The sequence below is a fragment of the Musa acuminata genome, chromosome BXJ3-8 (assembly GCF_036884655.1).
Source record: "Musa acuminata AAA Group cultivar baxijiao chromosome BXJ3-8, Cavendish_Baxijiao_AAA, whole genome shotgun sequence".
Classification (NCBI taxonomy): domain Eukaryota; kingdom Viridiplantae; phylum Streptophyta; class Magnoliopsida; order Zingiberales; family Musaceae; genus Musa; species Musa acuminata.
The window spans coordinates 36,159,340-36,180,063 of NC_088356.1; the positions used below are offsets into that span (position 1 = coordinate 36,159,340).

Sequence of the window (20,724 nt, forward strand, 5' to 3'; positions counted from 1 at the left end):
TTATTGTGGATCCAAACATATGTTCTACCTAGATTTTGGGGTGTGACTTAGCTTTTAAATTGGATTCAATGTCTTGTTGTATTGATTTAGATTTGGAGTTAGGATATTTTAAAAGGTTTTTTAAGATTTTCTATAGTTCCAATATGCTCATGATCATATCAGACTCAACAATGTCTAGGTCCGATTAGACTCGCAATAATCCATCAACTCAAAATTTTGAGGTTGACGCATTAGCTAACTGGAACAGGAATAGAGGACCGATCAACTCTTGGGATATTGTTACATCCCCTATCTCTCTCTCTCTCTCTCTATCTCTTGTGTTTCCTCTGATCATATGTTTACTTTTAATACTTAATGAATAGTTTTCTTTAAAGAAAACTAACGCATAATCTTGGTTAAATTTCTAATGTATAACAATAATATTCCTAATGTGTCGGGGTAGGATATTTGATAGAAAGATATTGGAATCAATTAAAACTCATTTTCAGCCTCTAATCATCGGCTTAAAATAAAATAATTTATAAAAAAAATAGTATTAAGATATAGTGAGTGACTCACAAACTTAATAAGCTTAATTTTTTTGAATCGACTCAAACTCAACCAAATAAAAGAAAGGTCGATTGCTCCCATCCGAAACAGCTTGGCAATGTATTGTCTTGTACACTAAGTTTCTACTCCACCGCCGTACAGTGTCGGTATTACCGGACTGTTCACTTGGGGTATATGAACGGCAGTCCTTTTCTTCCCGGGAGAACGTCGCTGTTGATAACTAGTCCGTGAAGCTGAAAGCTTCGGCCATAGGAGAGCATTTATTTGTGATAGTACCACGGATGATTCATTCCAACATTGCCGTCCTTCAACTTGCATGCTACCACCGGAAGCAACCATGATTCCCTCAGCTTGAACCCTCGAAGGAGATTCAGAAAAATTTCACAAACTGATTTTTATCGAATGACATCCGAATAATAATGGGGGGTGGGGGGTGTGTTTTTTAAATGGATAACTATGCTTTTGACCTTTTAATTTTGTTATATAATTCTGCTGAGATTAGGTTTGAGTCTATCAAAGTAGTTGTTGGAAAACATTATTATAACATAATAATTTTTTTCTCTTTATATATCAAAATAAGTTCCTCATCAAAATACTAATTTATTATTAAAAAATAAATATTAATCAGAATAATATAAATAATGAAATAATAAATCAATCGAAATATCAATTTTTTTACCTGAAAAACTCAATACGAGAAAAATCACGAGACTATAGTGCACTTCAAATCTTCATTATCACCAATAGTGATAATAGAAATAAATCTTCTCTAGAATAACTAGAGGATCATAATAACATCAAGAACATAAATCTTGGTTCAACAATAATATATCATCATCATCATAAATGAATTTCATCAAAAGAAAAATTTTGGTATCACCAAGTGGATATATCAAAAAAGATAAATCATAGACCGACACCATTAGGATTGTAGAGCTTATTATAAGGATTCTCTTCATAAAATTTGGGTCAAAACCAATGATGTTTAACCACTTAATCATCTAGTAAAAACCTCACAACCTAACTTTTTCTCTCTCCTCTCTTTGTATTTTTTTTTTTTTTTGAATCATCACTGTCTCCATAATTCCATTGGCACATACCTCTCTTTCATTGGCACAGACCTCTCATGTCACGTACGTCTCTACTTTCATTTTCTTTTTAATAAATCAGATTTAGGCTCAATGCTCAAATCATCTAATCGAAGCCCACCTATGGGTTGGACCTAACAATTCTCTCCCTCCAGCTCATATGGTGAGCTATACTAAGCCCACTCTTCGTCTACATACTTCAAGCTTCTCCTTAGGTAAAGACTTTATCAATATATCTGATTTATTTTTATTAATATGTACATTTTCTAAGTGTAATTCTTTTATCTCAAGCAGATCATGAATCTAGTGATATCTTACGTCAATATGCTTGGATCTAGAATGATATGTTGAATTCTTGGAGAGGTGAATGACACTCTGATTGTCATAGTAAACAGTATATCCTTCCTATTTCAAGCCCAATTCCTATAGAAACTTTTTCATCTATCAAGATTCTTTGTAGGCTTTAGTAATTGCTATATATCCCACTTTTATGGTTGATAAAGCAATATAATTCTATAACTTAGACTGCCAAGAGATTGCTTCCCCTATAAACGTCATCAAGAACCTCAAAATGGACTTCTTGGAATCAATATCACCTCTTATGTCTACATTTATATACCCCTCTAGTATATGTTCACCACTTCCAAAACATAAATACAATCTAGAAGTATCTTTTAGATATCTTAATATTATAGAGAAATCGACTAACAACTCCAACTGCATGAGCTATATCTGACCTAGTATAAATTATAGTATATATCAAATTGCCTATCGTAGATGAGTAAGCGCACTCTGAACATTTCTTTTTTTTCTTTCTCACTTGTAGGATATTGTTTCAAACTAATTTTGAAATGACCTACAAGTGGAGAATAAATTGCTTTCGTTTTACTTATGTTGAATCTTTCAAGAACATTTTCAATGTAAGTCTCTTGAGATAACTAAATCTTCTTATTCTTCCTATCATGAAGATTCTTTATGTCAAGTATTTGTTTTGTCAATCTCAAGTCTTTCATAGCAAAAGACTTACTTAGCTCTTTTTTAAGTTTTTCATTTTTTTCAACATCATGGCCAATAATCAACATATCATCAACATATAGTAAGAGAATAATGAAATCATAGTCTAAAAACTTCTTTGTAAACACACAATGATCAAATGTGGTTCTATTGTACCCTTAGCTTATCATAAATGAATCAAACTTATTGTATTACTATTTGGGTACTTATTTGAGTCTATATAAGCTTGCACGCTAGATTTTATTTTTTTTTAATTTTAAAATATTCTGGTTGCTCCATGTAAATTTCTTCTTCTAAATCACCATGAAAAAATACAATTTTCACATCAAGTTGCTCAACTTTTAAGTTCAAGCGGGTAGCCAAACTAAGAACAACTCGAATATAAGATATTTTCACCATAGAAAAAAATATTTCTTCAAAGTCAATACATTTCTTCTGACTGAATCCTTTTACAACTAAACATACCTTGTATCTTTGTTGTGAGCTATTATTTTTAGTCTTCAGTTTATAAACTCATTTATTCTTGAGAGCTTTCTTTCCTTTATGTAACTTTACCAAGTCATAGGTATAGTTTTCAAGCAAGGATCTCATCTCTTCTTGCATGGCTTTAGCCACTCATTCTTGTACTCATGTAGAATAGTTTATTAGTAATTTTCTAGCTCTCTCTCATTAGTAAGCATAATATACTCATATGGAGGATATCTTGTAGATGGTTGTCATTTTCTTGTGAATCTTCTTAATTGAATCTCAACTGGTGGTGGAGGTGCTTGCTCAATTTGTTTAGTTGGTTCAACATCATCAAATATAGGAGCATCATCACTAATATTTTCACCACAATCTTCTTGTTCATCTCCCCTATGATCATCATGAACTACAAGTGGAAGAATTGGATTCAAATTCCAAGGAATATAAATAGAGACTTTTGGCTTATCAACATTGTCACCATCATCAAATAATTGATCTTCAAAAAATATAATATCTCTACTTCTAATAATCTTCTTGTTCATTGGATTCCATAATCTATATCCAAATCCTTCATGACCATACCTCAAGAAAATATATACTTTTGTGTTATTATCAAGCTTGGACCTCTCATATTTAAAAATATGAGCAAATGCTTTATACCCAAAGACTCTCAGGTGATCATAAAATACATTTTTCTCTTTCCATACTCTATCTGGAACATCATCTTTTAGAGGAACTAATGGAGAAAGGTTTATTAAATCAACTATAGTTCTCATAACCTCCTCCCAAAATGACTTAGGTAACTTAACATGAAAAAGCATACACCTAATCCTTTTTCAATGGTTCTGTTTATCCTTTTTATCACACCGTTTTGTTGAGAAATTTTAGGAATTATTTTCTCAAGCGTAATACCATGGAACTTGCAATAATTCTCAAAAGGACTCTTGTGCTCGCCACCATTATCTGTTCGAACACACCTTGGTTTTATGTCAGTTTCTCTTTTAATATTAATATGAAACTCTTTGAAAACATTGAGTACTTAGGTTTTTAGATTTTAAAGCAAAAGTTCAAACGTTTCTAGAATAGTCAATAATTAAAGTAATAAAATAAAAAGCACATCCAACTGTTCTAGTTTGCATAGTATAAATATCAGTGTAAACCAAATCAATAATATTTGATCTTCTAAATGACAAATAAGTATAAAAAGTAACTCTATGTATTTTTCCAACTAAACAATGATCACAGGATTTAAGAGATATACCTTGTAACTCCGGTAAGAGCTACTTTATAGCAAGAGTTTGAAGTCTCTTCTTACTGATATAACCAAGTCTCTTATGCCAAAGATCTATGCTTTCACCCTTTTGGATTGCATTAATCTCTCCTTTATGTAACTTAGTTTCCATGACATAGAAAGAGTTTAGCTTCTTTCCTCTCGTCACAACTAGAGAACCTTTAGTGAGTTTTCATTTGCTTTCACCAAAATAGTATATAAATCCCTCATCATCAAGTCTATCTATATATATCAAGTTAAAACAAATATCTAGAACATGTCTAACATATTTGAGTATCAATTTGCTCCTAGTACTTGTCTCCATATAAATATCTTCAATATCCACAATCTTAGATATACCACTGTTTCCTATTTTGACATTATCGAAATCATCAACAATGTAAGATATAAAGAAATCATCATAAGAAGTAACATGAAATGAAGTACCAGAGTCAATTACTTAGTTATTGTCTTGAGCTGCAAGACTAACACATCCGTTATCACAAATAATAATAATATTACTTTCAACAGTAATTGTATTGGTCTTTTTCTTATTTTTCTTCCTTTTATTCTGTTCTCGCTTCTAAAACCTTTACTTTTTCTTCATATGACCTGGCCTATTGTAGTGAAAATACTTGATATCTCTTCTAGACTTAGATCTTCCTCTATAATCATGTTGATTTCTACTATAACTTTTTACACATCTTTCTTGTTTTTCAATAACAAGTGCACTAGAAGAAGATTCTTCTTGTTCTTTCATTTTGACATATTCATTTAGCAAACTATCTTTAGCCATGTCTATGGTTGGAGTTCCCACTGGCGTAGAGTTACAAATTGTCACTACATACGTTTTTCAACTTTCAGATAAAGAGCTGAGAAGTGACAATTCTTGCATCTTATCATCTATATTCATTTATATAACAATCACCTTATTTGCAAGACTATGAAACAGGCTTATGTGCTCAATAATATTATCATCATCTTTATACTTTAAATTGACAAGCATTCTGAGGAGAGAAATTCTATTTCTTATTATCTTTTTCGCAAAGAGATTTTTTAACTTTTACCAAACAACATCAACTTTAGTTTCATTAGAAATATGCTCATACAAATTTATATACATCCATCTTCTAATATAAGTAATGACTTTTCAATGTTAAACCTCTCATTCCTAATTTATAGTAGAAGGTTTTTCTTTAACTTTGATGGACTTATACAAATCTTTACAATAAAATAAATATTCTATCATATGTCTCCAAGTAAAATAATTTGATAAGTTCAATTTAATCATATCGTCTGACTCTTCCATTTCAATCACACAAGAAAAACTAGCATCAAACAACATGATGCTTTGATACAAGAAAAACTATTGTAGTGAATCTTCTTTATGTATCAAAATGGGTTTCTCACCAAAATACAAACTTGTTACCAAAAAATAAATATTAACCAGAGCAACATAAATAATAGAATAATAAATTAATCATAAAATAAGATATTAAATTTTTTACGTGAAAAACTCAATGGGGAAAATTTACAGGATCGTAGTCCACTTCAAAACTCTATTATCACCAATAATGATAATATGTTTACAATAAGTCTTCTCTAGAATAATTAGAGGATCACAATAACATCAAGAACACGAATCTTGGTTCAACAATAACATATTATCATCACCATAAATGAATTTTATCCAAAGAAAAAATTTTATATCACCAAGTGGATAGATATATCATAAAATTACCTTAGAGAAGACAAATCACATATTGACACCATTATGATTATAGAGCCTATTGTAAGAATTCTTTTCATAAAATTTAGGTTAAAACTATCAAAATTTAACTACTTGATCATCTAACAAAAACCTCAAAACCTTTTTTCTTTTCTCTCTTTTTTCACGGTTCTGTTCGCACACCTCGTATGTCACACATGTCTCCACTTCTTTTTTTTCTAATAAATAAAATTTAGGCTAACCCATCGAAGCCCACCTATGGGCTAGACCTAATAAGAGTAGCTTAGATGGAATCGAATTTCGATATTTTTGTGTAGATTTTTTTCTTCTCATTTTTTTTTCCCATCTTTTTTTGTCTATATCGTTATTCTTCCATTATCCATATTTGCCATCTCTCATCTCTCATTCTTAAAAAAGAGAGATGAAAGAGGAACGATAAGAGATTGATTTGATTCCATTTAGAGAATTTTAAAGATAAAATTGATTAGAGCATAAGGATAAAACTAAATAATTTGATAAATAAAAGAGCTATCGTGATTTTTACAAGCTAGTATCTCTAGTCATAATCATGATTTATTTTAAATCAAAATTGAATCGTATCGAGATCAGATTCAAACCATAATCGGGCTTGGATAATTCGATTCCGCTTCCAATGACGTACAATTGGAATCTGAATTGACGATTTTGGTTTAGTTATAAAACGAATTTGAACCAATTATATTAAAAAATAAATAAATAGTCAATGATCAGATTGATCGTTGATCATTACTTTGGGCCCAACGCTAATCATTAGACCTAGGATGACAAATGATCAATTTATCCAGATTAAATAAATGATTATTTTCAAGAGTGTTTTAATTATTATATAATTAAAAAAATAAATATATAAGATAAATTTATTAAAAATTTTGTATTCATTTTTATGTTATTACATTATGAATACAAAATGCGTTTTTTCCTGGGAGGGTGGAGCTATTGCCACAAGCCGACAGTGTGTTTTTTCCTGCTGAGATAACAACAAGACGGCATACTTACCTGAGTAGTGGGAAACGAAACGATGGGCGACGGCAATGGTTTTTTTCCTTTCCGTGCACTGTATAAGAACTGTAGCTCTCTCTGTCCCGGCAGACGGACGGGTTGTGGTCACCATCAGGGACACATTGATTGAGGTTTTCGACCGTGGTTGCCCGTGACGCCACGGCGGTCATCGTACCCCTGCACCACTGTAATCCCACAAGCGGCACACAGAGAGGGAGACCCCGCGGTACAGCAGGCTATGATCCAAAGCTCTGCCACTGGTCAGCCGTACTATACAGCACTCCATGTACCGAATCCGATTCCACCTATTGTTTATGCGTTAGTACGACTCTATATATATATATATATAACGGTTTTGATTAGAAAATATTTAGTAGAGATTTAATGGTCAGGCGACGAGTGTGATGTGGTTGGTTTTAAAGGGATTCCACTGATTTAGGATTCCATCGTCATCTAAATTACTTACCAAATAATCTACGAAAGGTAGGTTTAGAATAGATTGGGTTGTTTCAAGGTTAACGCACACAAGGAAATGAGAGAAGGTGTCTCTATCATTCACTATTCAATGTCTACGTTCTTCGAGAAATATCGGAGGCCGGTGAGCAGTCACAGTCGGTGCGTTTTAATACATTGTGATGATCTCAGTACTTGCCGCTCTCTTCGACTCTCACACTCTCTCCTCCACATCGTTATAATTAGTGTTGATCGAAGGATTATGAGAGTGGACACAACAAGCAACCTCTTCCATATCTCAATTATAATGGTCATTACGTGCCTTCTCTTCAACTCCACCTCACGCTAAGTTTGTAACAGCATTAACAGATAACGATATTTGAATAATTAAGACAAATGTCATACCAAACTTCAAAAATCCATAGTCATTATAATACAAAGTTATTATACTCGTGATAATAGGGAGATATGACACGTAGATAACTGTTGATGTGTTATTATGATTTGATCGATAAGTTATTCGATCTTACATGATTAATAATATATATCGATATGAATATCAACTCGACCCCATAGGTTTAACTGACCACTGCTAACAAAGTTGACTATACCAAACTGTTACGTTAGCTTGACAATCCATTAATGACTTAATAATATGAGTAATTATTTTAATGATTATCTATTATAAGATAAAAAGATTTTCGATTGCATTCCCAACGACTATTTTGGTTGACTTTACGTTTTAATTTTATAATTGATAAATTTTTTAAATTTATATTAATTTTAGTATGGAAGAGATTTTATCGAATACGCTCTCGATTCTTATAGAGTCTCGACTCAGTTCTCAATACCTTAACCTAAAAAAATCATGAACTTGAACTTTATTGGTTTTGAACTCTAATCACATGTTAAACAATCAAAATTTATTTATAATAATTATTTAATAATAATTTTTTTAAAAGCAAGAGAAATTTATACCTAACTTTTCTTGGACAAGCTTCTACTTTTAGCAACTTAATTTTACATGAAGTTGCGTGGACTCGAGGTCTATTATATATAAGACATATTAATGTGGTTGATTTTTAATCTCTAGAATATATTTTTTTTAAATTAGATTTGGATCTAGATATTCTTATTCATATAAATTTTCATAATATTAATATTAATATGATAAATATTTGGGACTCCACATGTGCCATCTAAAGCCTAATTAGATCAAAAAAAAAAAAACTGTCATGTCGACATAAATTATAAAATGCTACAAATATTTTTAGAATCATTCTTCGACTTTAGCCATGGCAGAGATTTCATTGGCCATTGTTCACGAGACGATTCTTTTCTTCCGGATTTCCAAACTCGAGCTTGCATAATTAGGTTTGGAGTCGAGGTTACCAAATTTGGCTAATATTAAGTCTCGAGCGTGACAAGACTTTAAAACCGGATTAGGTGGAATCGATCCCAAGCTGACCACAAAATTTCATAGTAACAAATATACATTGAGAAACAAATGCGTGAGTGAGATGTAATGAGACTAAATCAAAGAGTGGAAGCGATCAGAAGGGAAAACGTTGAATACGACCAAAGGGGGTGGCGATAGGTGTCGACAAAACTCGATGTAACAAATGTTTACTATTTATTTATTAGCCTCTCTGGCAATAACCTCCGTTTGGTAAGTATTTATTCGTGGCATATCGCACTTACATTTTCTTTATCACATCAACATCGCTGTCTCAGCAATTTTCTCTTTTTTTCCGATTAAATATTCTCGCCATTAATACTAAAATAGAGTTTAAGAAAAGAAAAAATAATAATAAAAAAACGTCCCTTTTTTCTTGTCGTCTGGCCCCAACTTCTTTCCCTTCCCTTGCCACAGATCCCCAATTCGATCCTTGCGGACCCCCTCCCACATCTCGCTCGCTCCGACCATGGAATCGGCGGCGACCGCCGTCTCCGTCGGGGCCTCCGGCCCCGGGTACCCGGACTCCGCCGACTCCTCCCCCCGCTCCCGCGGCGGCGACTCCTGGGACGAACCGTTCCCTCCGTCCGCCGCCGCGGCCTCGTCGCGCCTCCGCCTCATGTGTAGCTACGGCGGCCGCATCGTTCCCCGCCCCACCGACAAGTCCCTCTGCTACCTCGGCGGCGAGACCCGCATGGTCGTCGTCGATCGCCACTCCTCTCTTGCTGACATCTCCGCCAAGCTCTCACGAAAGCTCCTCGGTGGCCGCCCCTTCTCCCTCAAGTACCAGCTCCCCAACGAGGACCTCGATTCTCTTATCTCCGTCACCACCGACGAGGACCTCGAGAACATGATCGACGAGCTGGATCGCATCTCCGCCGCGGCCTCCGGAGGCGGCGGCTCCACCCGCTCCTCCCGCCTGCGGTTGTTCCTGTTCCCGTCGAAGTCGGAATCGGCGCCTTCGTCCACCATCGGGTCGCTGTTGGACGAGTCAAAATCGGAGACTTGGTTCGTGGACGCCCTCAATAGCGCGATTGGCGGCATGAGTTTGGACGGCCTCCCTCGTGGCCACTCTGCCGACTCCGCCACGGTCGACAGCCTCCTCGGTCTCGAGGACAACTCTTCCGTCCACTCTCGCAAAGGCGGCGGCGGCGGCGGCGCTGCTTCCCACCCGGAGCCTGAGCAGCTCGTCCTCCCCCGCCCCGACTCCGCCGGCAAGCTCGCACGCCATGGCCAAGATGTTCACTCCGTCCCCGATTCGCCGATGCTCGATACGACGTCCTCCTTCGGATCCACTTCCTCTGCTCCATCCCTCTCTAATCTCCCACCTATTCCCGTTCCAACCGATGACCGCTACGCCGATCATCGGATCTCCGGCCTCGACGACCACTTGGCCCACATGAACCTCTCTTCCGACTCCGCCACCAGCCAGAGGCCGGACGATGGTTTCAAAGAGCCAATCTACGCTCATCACCTCCAGGTCCCTCCCCCCATCCCTATTCCGACCGCTTCCGATTCCATTCCCACCATCTCCGCTTCGGACAACTCGAACAGGGTCTTCTCGGACGACGAGAAGTCTGATCATGGCGTCCGTAAGCCGCCACAACCCCCAAAACCCACACAAGTCGACGCCCCCTCCTCCGATCCTGCATCGAGGTATCATCATTCTGGTTCTTTGACCCTCCTCTGCGAAATAGTTGTGATTTTTTACTAAAATTCCAATTAAATTTCACCTTAATTTCTTCATCTAAAGCTACATATTTGAATTTAAACTCTGATCCAAATGTCTCTTTTGATCGTAGCTACCGTGCTCCATTGCCGCCGGTGGATGCTCCAGGTTTTGTGTTGTCTTCAGTGCACCCGGAGCAACTCCAGCAGCAACAAACCCATTCCCAATTTCATCAACAACAACCACAGTTTATTTCGACGAATCCCCATTACATCCACCATACGGGGGCCGGTACAGGCGTTCCCATGGCTTCCTACTACTCTATCATGCCCCAATCGATGCAGCAATTGCCACAAGCACACCCCTTTGATCCCCATATTCCAATGTACTATGTGCCTGTACGCCAAACCACACCATACCCTTATGCCGGAACCGGGTATCATGTGATGCAGCATCCTCATCTTTCTCAGTCCCCTGCAACGATGGCTAATTATGGTTATGAAGTCACGGCTGCTCCTAGCCATCCTCAGATGTACTACTCGCAAGCCTCTTCACAACCAGCATTGTCCCGGCAGTATCAGATGGCAAGCTCAACAGCTGTGATTCCTGAAGCAGGAGCTCCTGGAGATTCAAATGCATCCAAAACATCATGATCGCCAGTTGATACCCTGGTTAAAAGGAAAAAGGAAATTTTGGTTGGAGGTAAAGTAATCTGCAGTGAGCTCATAATTTCGTACAGTCTTATTACCTACAAATTATGTTTGGTTGGTTTTCTCATTTGATGTGTTGTTTAGTGTTTGGTTCGCGTGAATTGGTGTTGTATGTCAGTTTGTTGTTATACGAATAAAGGAAATTGGTGTTTGCATGTGTTTATCCTCCTGTCAATGGTTTTAGGAATCATGCTCTGAGTCCCAGGGGACTATGTTATCTTGCTATTAGATCAGAAATCTGTCATGTTAAAGATATTGTTACATTATTAATTTACAGCAGTATTTTAATGTATCTACTGTTTTTATACAAGAAGTTTCACATGGTTATAGAGGAAAGGCTTGTTTCTCTCTTTTTTTTGTCTCTTTCGTTTCTAGGCAGATGCATACAAACCAAAAGCACTCTTTTTCTTCGAGTGTGTGAACACTGATAATGATGTGATTTCAGGACAGCTATTTGGATGCAGTGAGATACTAAAATTAAAGTTTTTTTTTTTTTGCTTCATATACATTGTTTGTTTTCACAAGTGATGGTCTCTGGATCTTGGCAATTTGCATATATGAATCTTCCTTATTTTACGAAACACACTAGTTGCTTAACTAATCCAACTCGAGTTTGACATATAGTAACACCCTATTGATCTTCCTATTATTGTGTTTTGGTCAATGAAGAAAGTGCTATTAGTTGACTGCAGTGTTTCCCGTCTGCAACATGTATAATCTTTTCCTGCCGTCTTTCTTTTTAACAAGTGATCTGTATCTTTGGTCTAAAAATAGGAATCGACTTGTGGTTCGTATCATTCTTCTCTATTGTTTTAGGAGGTTGGACCAACCTAAAGAAGATAAAACTTGTGGTATAAATACTTAAATGGTTTCTTTTCTCTTGTATTCTTAGACTGATGAACCTAGTTTTAACACTAGTGGCTGGTTTATCCTGCTCTCTTCCGATTTCTGCTGAGAAATGCCACTCTATGGATCATCAAATCTAATTCTTTGTGAGAGACAGTAGTGACCTGATTGATAGAGCTTTCCCTCTTGGAAAGATGTGTTTTTTTTTTCCTTCTGTAGAAGTCTAGTTGTCAGGTATGAACCTTCTTCTGGCATCTAGGAAAGGGTTATAGTCCACTTCTTCCTTTTCTGACCATGAATCTGCGGACCAGATGATATTGAAGAGTTGGTGTCTACATGCTATTCTCTTCTCCATTGCATCTTTAGAGAGAGAACCTGGGAGCTCCATTAACTGTAGCCTAAATTGAATAAGCATTTCTCTTTTATGATTGAATCATGTGCCCTAAATGATATAGTTTATGGTTCCTTGGACTTTTATTAATTGCTTAGTCACTACCCTTCCACCCCAATCTAATTTTACTTGATCGAGACATTGTCAACTATTATTGTGATCTGGACAAAGGCCATGCATTCGGAGCTAGCAGTTCATGGTAGGTTGTTTTGTATCCTTTTCAACCAGTAACCTAGAAGAGAGATGAGATGTGGTATTTTCATGCCCAACTTTGAACTGACCAATTCCATGCAGGATTGTCACCTCATGCAAGGGCTTTCTGATGGGAATGTCATGGCTTTGATCCAGCGCTCACAAACTGTGTTTTGACCGTTGGTAGTATTGATGTTGAAGCAGTGGGTTGGAATACGTAGAAGGCAAACAACCGTATAGGCCCTGCTATAACTTCGATGGATACAATCAGCCTAGTTTTTAGCATTATCCAGTAATGTTTTCTACTTTTTTGTTGCATTTGTGATTACTGATAAGGTTACAGTTAGCTATATAATCTTTGAAATCACCAGGATATTTGTTCCCCCTTTTCAATTGACTTGCATAGTTAAAACTGTGTTTTCTTCATGCAATTTTCATTGCATGTACCGAGTTTGCATAGTTTTTTCCCCAGAAAACAAGAAATTATAGTAGTAAAAGAATGGACTACAAGCAAACCTGGACCTCTCCACAAAAGGCAAATTATATTACTCAACAGAGAAAGCATAGGGTTTAGGTTAGGAAGGCCGATTCATGTATCTGATCCGCCATTATCATTCTCAGTGTTTTTACAAGCATTTTGTGCCTCTTTAATAAATTTGTTATAGTTACTCTCAAACATATGTTTCTAGAGAAGCTATCGGTTGTCAAATTATGCTAAACTCAATAGATTTTTGGAGAAGAAGGTAAGCAACCCTATGAATTAGCATTTAACTTAATTTTTGATGGCAAAGTTCGTCACGGCTTTTGCAAGTGATATGTAATTCGTATTTTCTAGTAAAAACAAAGAAATTGTGCCCGCAATTATTAGAATAAAATATCTGAGGGAGATAGAGGAGCGCTTTGGCACCAAAAAACAAGAAAATCGGAAGAAAATATTTGGAGATATGTTTTCTTTCTCCTTTTTAAATCACAAAATAAAAATAATAAATCTTGCTTGATATTTTTTTCTTGAAAATATTTGCCATCACATGACAAGATTATAACTTTTTTTTGGCCCAAGAAAATTAACTATTTCAATCATGTTTTTTTTTTGTTTATATTTACATTTCTATGATAACCGGATCCGATAAATCATTCTCTATGTTTAAGATATAAAAATATATCAAATAATGTTTTGAACACTTAACATTTGATAAGTGATGCATCCATCATAGGATCAAAATGTTTTTAATCTTTAATTTTTATTTTAATTATTATTATTTACTTAAATATATCTAAAATATTTATCTGATAATGACGTACTTGACTTACTTGCTAAAAGATTCAGTGTTCAAAATTAGAATTATATTTACATGAATTCATGGCTTCAAATTATACACAGAAATTTAGTATAAAAATACGCCAAATGCAAAATTAAAAATCTAATTCAAGTACCCCTGAAATTTATCGCCATGTAGTCTGAACAGAGAGAGAAAGTATATCTCCGTTGTTGCAAGAAGTGATGAGCTTTAAATGGATTTGGGCCCAAATCGATCACAGATAATTGGGCCCAAACCTACTAGCGGAATCCAATTGCCCATTTCAAAACAGTTCACGCATTACAACGCCTTCGTTCCGTTCTATTTAACTCGAATGCTTCCCCATCTCCCTCCTCCCCCCCTGTCTCTCTCAGCGGTTGCTTCCCTGGGTTTCAAGAATCGTAGAGTCCGGAGAGTCTATTTCCTCCTCCTTTAGATCCTCTAATCTCCGTTCCTTCCTTTCCCTTTACTCGATTTCATTCGAGCACAAGATCAGGTAATGTTTTCCTTTTCTCAAGATTCGCTCGTTTGATTTCTTGAGCGGGAAGCCATCCCGCATCGTTGTGGCACAAATAAGAAGGTTTCTGCGACCTCTATAGCATGGGACGGGAGGAATCGAGAAGGGAATGAGTGGCATTTCGTGATGCGTTGTTTTGTTTGGCTTGCAGGAAGAAACGCAGGAATATGCTCTCTTGTTGATTGCTGAACCATCGCCAAAGGGTAAAGTCCTTGCTGCCTAGATTTCTATGCTGGGCGTAGGCAACAGTTCCTTTTCTTCCATAGGAACGGTTGATGTCCTTTAGAGATGATGTTCTCATGTGTGCCTTCGTAATCACTAGCAACTTTTGTTGGTGTGCAGTTGTCATCATCGCAGATTGTTCTAGGGTTGAGAAAGGCCCAAATTAGATCTTGAAATGCTCGTTCTTCCTTGGGGTTTTGGCACACGAAATCTTACCATATGTCACTCAGCATGTATTATACCCTCAGCTGTATTGGTCTCTGCAATTGGCTCATCAGCAAATGGGATGTCGTGAAAAAAGTTAGTGTAGCCTATTGGGGAACCATCAAGAAAATAGTGCTAAATAAACATGTGATTCCCATTTTTTAGCATTTGATTACCCATTTCTCCTATAATAAATAAGCATAGGCCTGTACCTACAAAGTAAGACAGATATGCTGACCCACGTTTTATAATTGCACAAAACTTGTACTATTTACTGTCATCTTTTAAAGTCAGTTTATGCATGTCCAAATCACAGTTCCACGAGTATTCCCATTCGGAGCACATATGTACTTTTTAATACTAAAGAATATTGAAAATACTTGGGGACTTCAAGCTGATTTGCTTTTCTATTGTTATATCTTTACAGGACAATATGAGAGACGTTCAGCTTGGTTCACACACAGTGCAATCTCATGGAATTAAAGTGGCCAGAACACATAAGTTTGATTGGCTTATACTCATTTTTCTGGTGGTGCTTGTGATGGTTTTGAAAATTGTTCATCCGTTTTACCGTTTTGTTGGAAAGGACATGATGAATGACCTAAGATACCCATTCAAGACCAGCACCATTCCATCATGGGCTCTTCCTGTAATGTATTTGAAGTTTTTCATTTTGTCAATTGAGCCTATTGTAATGTGCTGCAGATACTTTTGACACGTTGGTTTATACTTGTAGATAATTGCGATAGTGTTGCCTGCTTCGATATTTATTGCCTTCTATTTCCGTAGGAGAGAGGTTTATGATCTGCATCATTCCATCCTAGGTATATTTTTACCTCATCTCTGTATTAAATAGAATTTCTCTTCATACTGATGCTAATTAGTCAGAAAAAAGGGTTTGTTGAAGAACTTAATGCTTTTTGACTTCTTGCAAAGGTATCTTTACTGCTGTGCTGATAACTCTGAATATAATGTTGGTCGTGTTTGGCTATAATTTCTTTTAATCCTTTTTGGCACACACACAAAGAAGGATGACCTGAAAACTTTAACTCAATGTGTTTCAATTACTTGCAAAGGTCTTCTTTTTGCTGTGCTGACAACTGCGATTATAACCAATGCAATAAAGGTCACTGTTGGTCGACCTCGGCCAGATTTCTTTTGGCGTTGTTTTCCAGATGGAAAGGAGGTTCTGTTACTGGTTCTTGTATCTGTCTGGATTTGTCATTTTAGTTCTTAGATCTTCTATATATTTTAGTAGCATGTTATGACAATTATCTAATTATTGTTTTCAATTGGTTCAGTTGTTTGATATAGTGACAGGAAATGTTATTTGTCACGGGGAGGAAAACTTAATAAATGATGGACACAAGAGTTTTCCTAGTGGTCACACTTCATGTAAGTTGTTTCTTATTCTTGCTTCCTTTGCTGCTTTTAGTCAGGTACATGATTTTCTTTTGTGAAGAAGAAATACCAGATATGTTTTGACAATTATTTTTTATAATTTTTAATGCAGACCAAAATTAAGTGCCTTCTATACACACACACACACACACACACACACTTGTGGACATATAGCTTACATAATTTGGAACCCAGGTGCATGGACAGTCCAACCCAAGTGCTTGGACACACTTGTGGGCATATAGTTAACCTTTCCTTATGCAGGGTCCTTTGCAGGTCTTGGTTACCTAGCACTTTATTTGTCTGGGAAGATCAAAGCATTTGATCGTAATGGACATGTGGCAAAACTTTGTATTGTGTTTCTTCCACTACTTGTCGCTTCACTTGTTGGAATCTCTCGTGTCGATGATTACCGGCACCACTGGGATGATGTCTTTGCTGGTGGTATTCTGGGTAAGTTAATGTAGTTCATTCAGCATGTTATTATATTGACCTTTAAGCAAGCAGGTCTAAAATTTTTCTTTGTTCTTAATGACTCATGTACTTTTCAATTTCAGGTGTCACAGTTGCCACATTTTGTTATCTGCAGTTTTTTCCTGCACCTTATCATATGGATGGTAATATTCGTTTGCAATTACGTTGGATGTGAATGTAACTGCAAATATCTGGTAGTGGCCGAGTTATAGGACAGTTTTCTACTAAAGCGATTTGATACTTTAGTAATGCTAGCAGATAAGTTAGAAATCCATAAGGGCCTTCCCCAGCTGAGCTGATTCTTTTAATTGCCAAACTGGTGCAGTAATTTTTATTCTCATTAGTGGGCACACTTTTGTTTTATTCTTGTGTGCTTTACTTGATAAATGTTGTGAGAATTTAACTAATTGAGATACTTTGCTTTATTCAAGTAAATAATTTTCTAGTACCTTATACAGTCCAAAACTTCTCTCTGCGTGCCTTTCATAGGATGATCATATGCCTCTAATCTCAGAAGTTGTATGCTTGTGATGTCTTATAATAAAAAGCATGTAAAATATGTCTCTGTTGAGATATTCAAGTTGGTTAGTGCATTATTGCACAGGTAATAGGTCTCAGGTTTGAGTCCACTTGTGAACGTCATGTATGCCTATAATGAAAGTTTCTTCTAATTTTTTCTGTTGTAGATATTTTCTAACATTCTCTGCCATCATATAAGTTAATGATGGCTTGCCTGAAGTCTGATGGTCAAAATAAAATATTCCATTATATACAGGTCTCTTGTTTTTTAAATTGGAGTTGCCAAAATTTGACTATTGTTTTTCTACTTCTTTCTTGCAAGGTTGGGGGCCGTATGCATACTTTCAGATGTTGGGGGAGCAAGGTAGTAGCAATCCGACCAGTGCAGCAAACCAGCAAACCGAAGGCAGCAACATGATCAGGTTATCCCGGATATATACTAATAGATCACCAGCGAATGACTTGGAATATGGGAGGGTGTAAAGCAGATTTTTTACAGTGGAAGGTTGCAACTTGTAGAGGTTGAAAAGAGAGGGGTCAACCATGTTTGTTGCATGCTAGTGCATGGAGTAAGATGGAACTGCCGATACGACTGTTTGTCTACGTGATATCTAAAGGCGACCCTTATAAACTAATTATATCTGCTGCTTTAAGAGCTGTACTGTACATCTGTTACCTTGTTATTGGTATGGTCTTTTTGTTCGAGGGTTCATCAATCCTGCAACGTTTGTGTTAAATGAGGGTTATGATATCTGTGGCATTGTGAGCAACTTGTAAAAGGATCAGTTCAGTAAGGCATGGATTTAACTTGCAAAGCATTTATCAAGGCCTTGCTTGATGTAACCTGTGCTGACAATGACATTTTGGATTGACAACAGGAAGAAATGTGCAACCTGTGAACTGAATTACATAGCTTTGATTATTCCCTCGCCACATTTAACTTCTCCATGCCCTAATTTGTGTTAGTTTGTGCTGAATTTTCTTGTTTAAATGAAAGGTTTTTTTTGTTGTCGTAAAGGATAAGTACTGAAGATAGATTTTGATTCCAGGACCTTCTGATCTGACAAGGTCTTAGCATCTTCGTAAGACGTCCGTGACGATTGGAATCTAAAGAGGAAAATTCAATTTCTACTCCGCTGAGGAAGAGATTTCTCCCTCAGCTTTTACTATATATTTATCAAAGCACAAAGAAATTTGATTTTCTTTTTTTTATAACATTCAGATTTAATTAATCGTTGTTGTTTAGATGTCTTCAACGTCCCAACGTTCTTGTGCGTAGCAGACGAGCTACTTTTGGCTGTGTTTTGGGGGCAGGTTTTCTCGATTAAGATGGATAATCTGAGTTATTGGGATTCGTGGTAGTCCAAACTAGAAAACTTACCATAGAATATCGTGTTGTAATTGAAAGCATTTATGAGTTAGGAGACCAGCTGTAAATTGATGATGAGTTGCATCATGTCTTAGGCTCATATCATAAGCTTCCCTTGCTGATCATTCGGGGGCAATAGTTACAGAGCTGAAATGATATCTTTAGCGGAGTCGAGACATCGATCCCCACTGAGGTGGATCCCCAATGTCTTTATAGGGGAAATGAAGTGCGCGGTCTTTGAAGTCCAGATGCTCCACTGTTACCGCTCAAGATGGCGAGATCGAGAAAAAAAAAGAAAAGTGAAGAATATTAACAATCTAAGCGGGAGAGAAATCAATTGCTACCTGAGTAGGCCTCAAGAAAATAGTGATGTAGTCGGAGGCGATATTGAATGAGCAGATTTATAGTTTCAGAGTAAAAGAACTGATACTAAGATATTGGGAGGAGACAATCATGGACTCCGAAGTCTTCATCAAGTTTGGAGAGATTGGGGGGTCCTCTCGTATTAGTATAGGTATTATGTCACTTTCTTTAGTCTATTTCAAAATAAAATATTTTAGGATAGAAATTAAGGAAGATTATTCACTAAATCTCCAAGGCTAGAATAGTCCAATAGCTACCCAAGGGTCCTCTTTAACAATGATCGCGACTTGCCCTCTGATGCTTAGTCCACTATTAGGTTTGTCTATCTAAATTAGTTTTTATATTTTTATTTTGTTATATTATCGAGCTTGTCCACCCAACCAATCTCCTATTTCGATAGATCGAGGTCTCATTTTGGATGTAGAAGCCAGATCGAATTGTTATAGTTTTGTTAAAGTAATGAAACTTTCTTTCCTTGGCTTGCAACACCTATATCTTGAAAAAAAAAATTTTTTTTTACAACTAAGCCAAAGTCATGGAAGATTAAGACTTATACTTAAGATATAGTCATCTTGACCCAACCTTAAGGATGCTTGAGGGTTAGAATTTCTCTAAGTTTATAATGTGTTATGTCTTTAGGTAGCACCACTCCCTCTATTATTTTGAGGTGAAAGGTTCTATCTTGAATGGTTTCGACAACTCAATAAAGCCCTTCCCAATTTAGTGTTAGCTTAACTTGAGATTTAGTTGGATCGTTAACTTTAACTTTTCGAAGCACTAAGTCCCTTAGTCTGATTTCTCAAGAACAAATGCCTTAGTTGTAAAGCTTGACTACCGCTTTCTTATATCTCAATGCCATTAAATGTGCTTCTGCTTTGACCTCGCTGATTAGGTTGAGTTCAGCATAAAGTCCTTTTTCAGAAGCATTCTCATTAAAATTCTTAACCTAAGGTATTGGAAAAACTATCTCAAGTGATAGGACAATCTCGGTGCTAAAAGCTATGCTAAATGATTGTTGAATCTCGGATTTTGATGATGAAATCAATTGATGAATTAATGACCTAATCCATGTGTTGAGATAAGTGATGTAGGACTAACTACAATCATGAGATAGGAAAAACGATTAAAGAAGAATCTAATGTTGGGCTGGAGTCAATGATCGGGCTGTTGAATCTCAGATTTTGATGATGAAACCAATTGATAGCGTTTATGATCTAACGTGCATTTAAATGATGCAGGACTAACTTCGATCAGGGAAGGTAAATTGATTAAAGTAGTAAAATCAAAAGTTGGGCCAGAATGGAATATGTATGAAGATTGAACGTCGGATCAAAGGAAGGTTGACGTGTTGGCAGAAGGCTTCATGTCATGAATTCGGGCATCGGGCCAGAAGGATCGGACATTGCACCCAGTGTTAGTGCTGTAGGTGATAGTACTGCATAGCACAAGCGGTGGTACCACCAGGACTAGAAAAAACTGGGATGAGA

General features: G+C 36.5%; 1 protein-coding gene and 1 pseudogene across 2 annotated transcripts; both read left to right on the top strand.

Moving 5' to 3' along the window:
* Positions 1-9,456: 9,456 nt before the first annotated feature.
* LOC135645593 (protein PAL OF QUIRKY-like) lies at positions 9,457-13,263 on the top strand. Of its 2 annotated transcripts, XM_065164132.1 has the most exons (3): positions 9,457-10,718; positions 10,865-11,433; positions 12,973-13,263. In XM_065164132.1, the coding sequence occupies exons 1-2, from the start codon at positions 9,532-9,534 to the stop codon at positions 11,382-11,384; spliced, it is 1,707 nt and encodes a 568-aa protein (XP_065020204.1). In that variant the 5' UTR covers positions 9,457-9,531; the 3' UTR covers positions 11,385-11,433; positions 12,973-13,263. The 2 variants fall into 2 exon arrangements, with proteins under 2 accessions (XP_065020204.1, XP_065020203.1); XM_065164131.1 differs by lacking the exon at positions 12,973-13,263 and having other exon boundaries at positions 10,865-11,602.
* Positions 13,264-14,852: 1,589 nt separating this feature from the next.
* Positions 14,853-18,131, top strand: LOC135645595 (lipid phosphate phosphatase 2-like; annotated as a pseudogene).
* Positions 18,132-20,724: the final 2,593 nt, after the last annotated feature.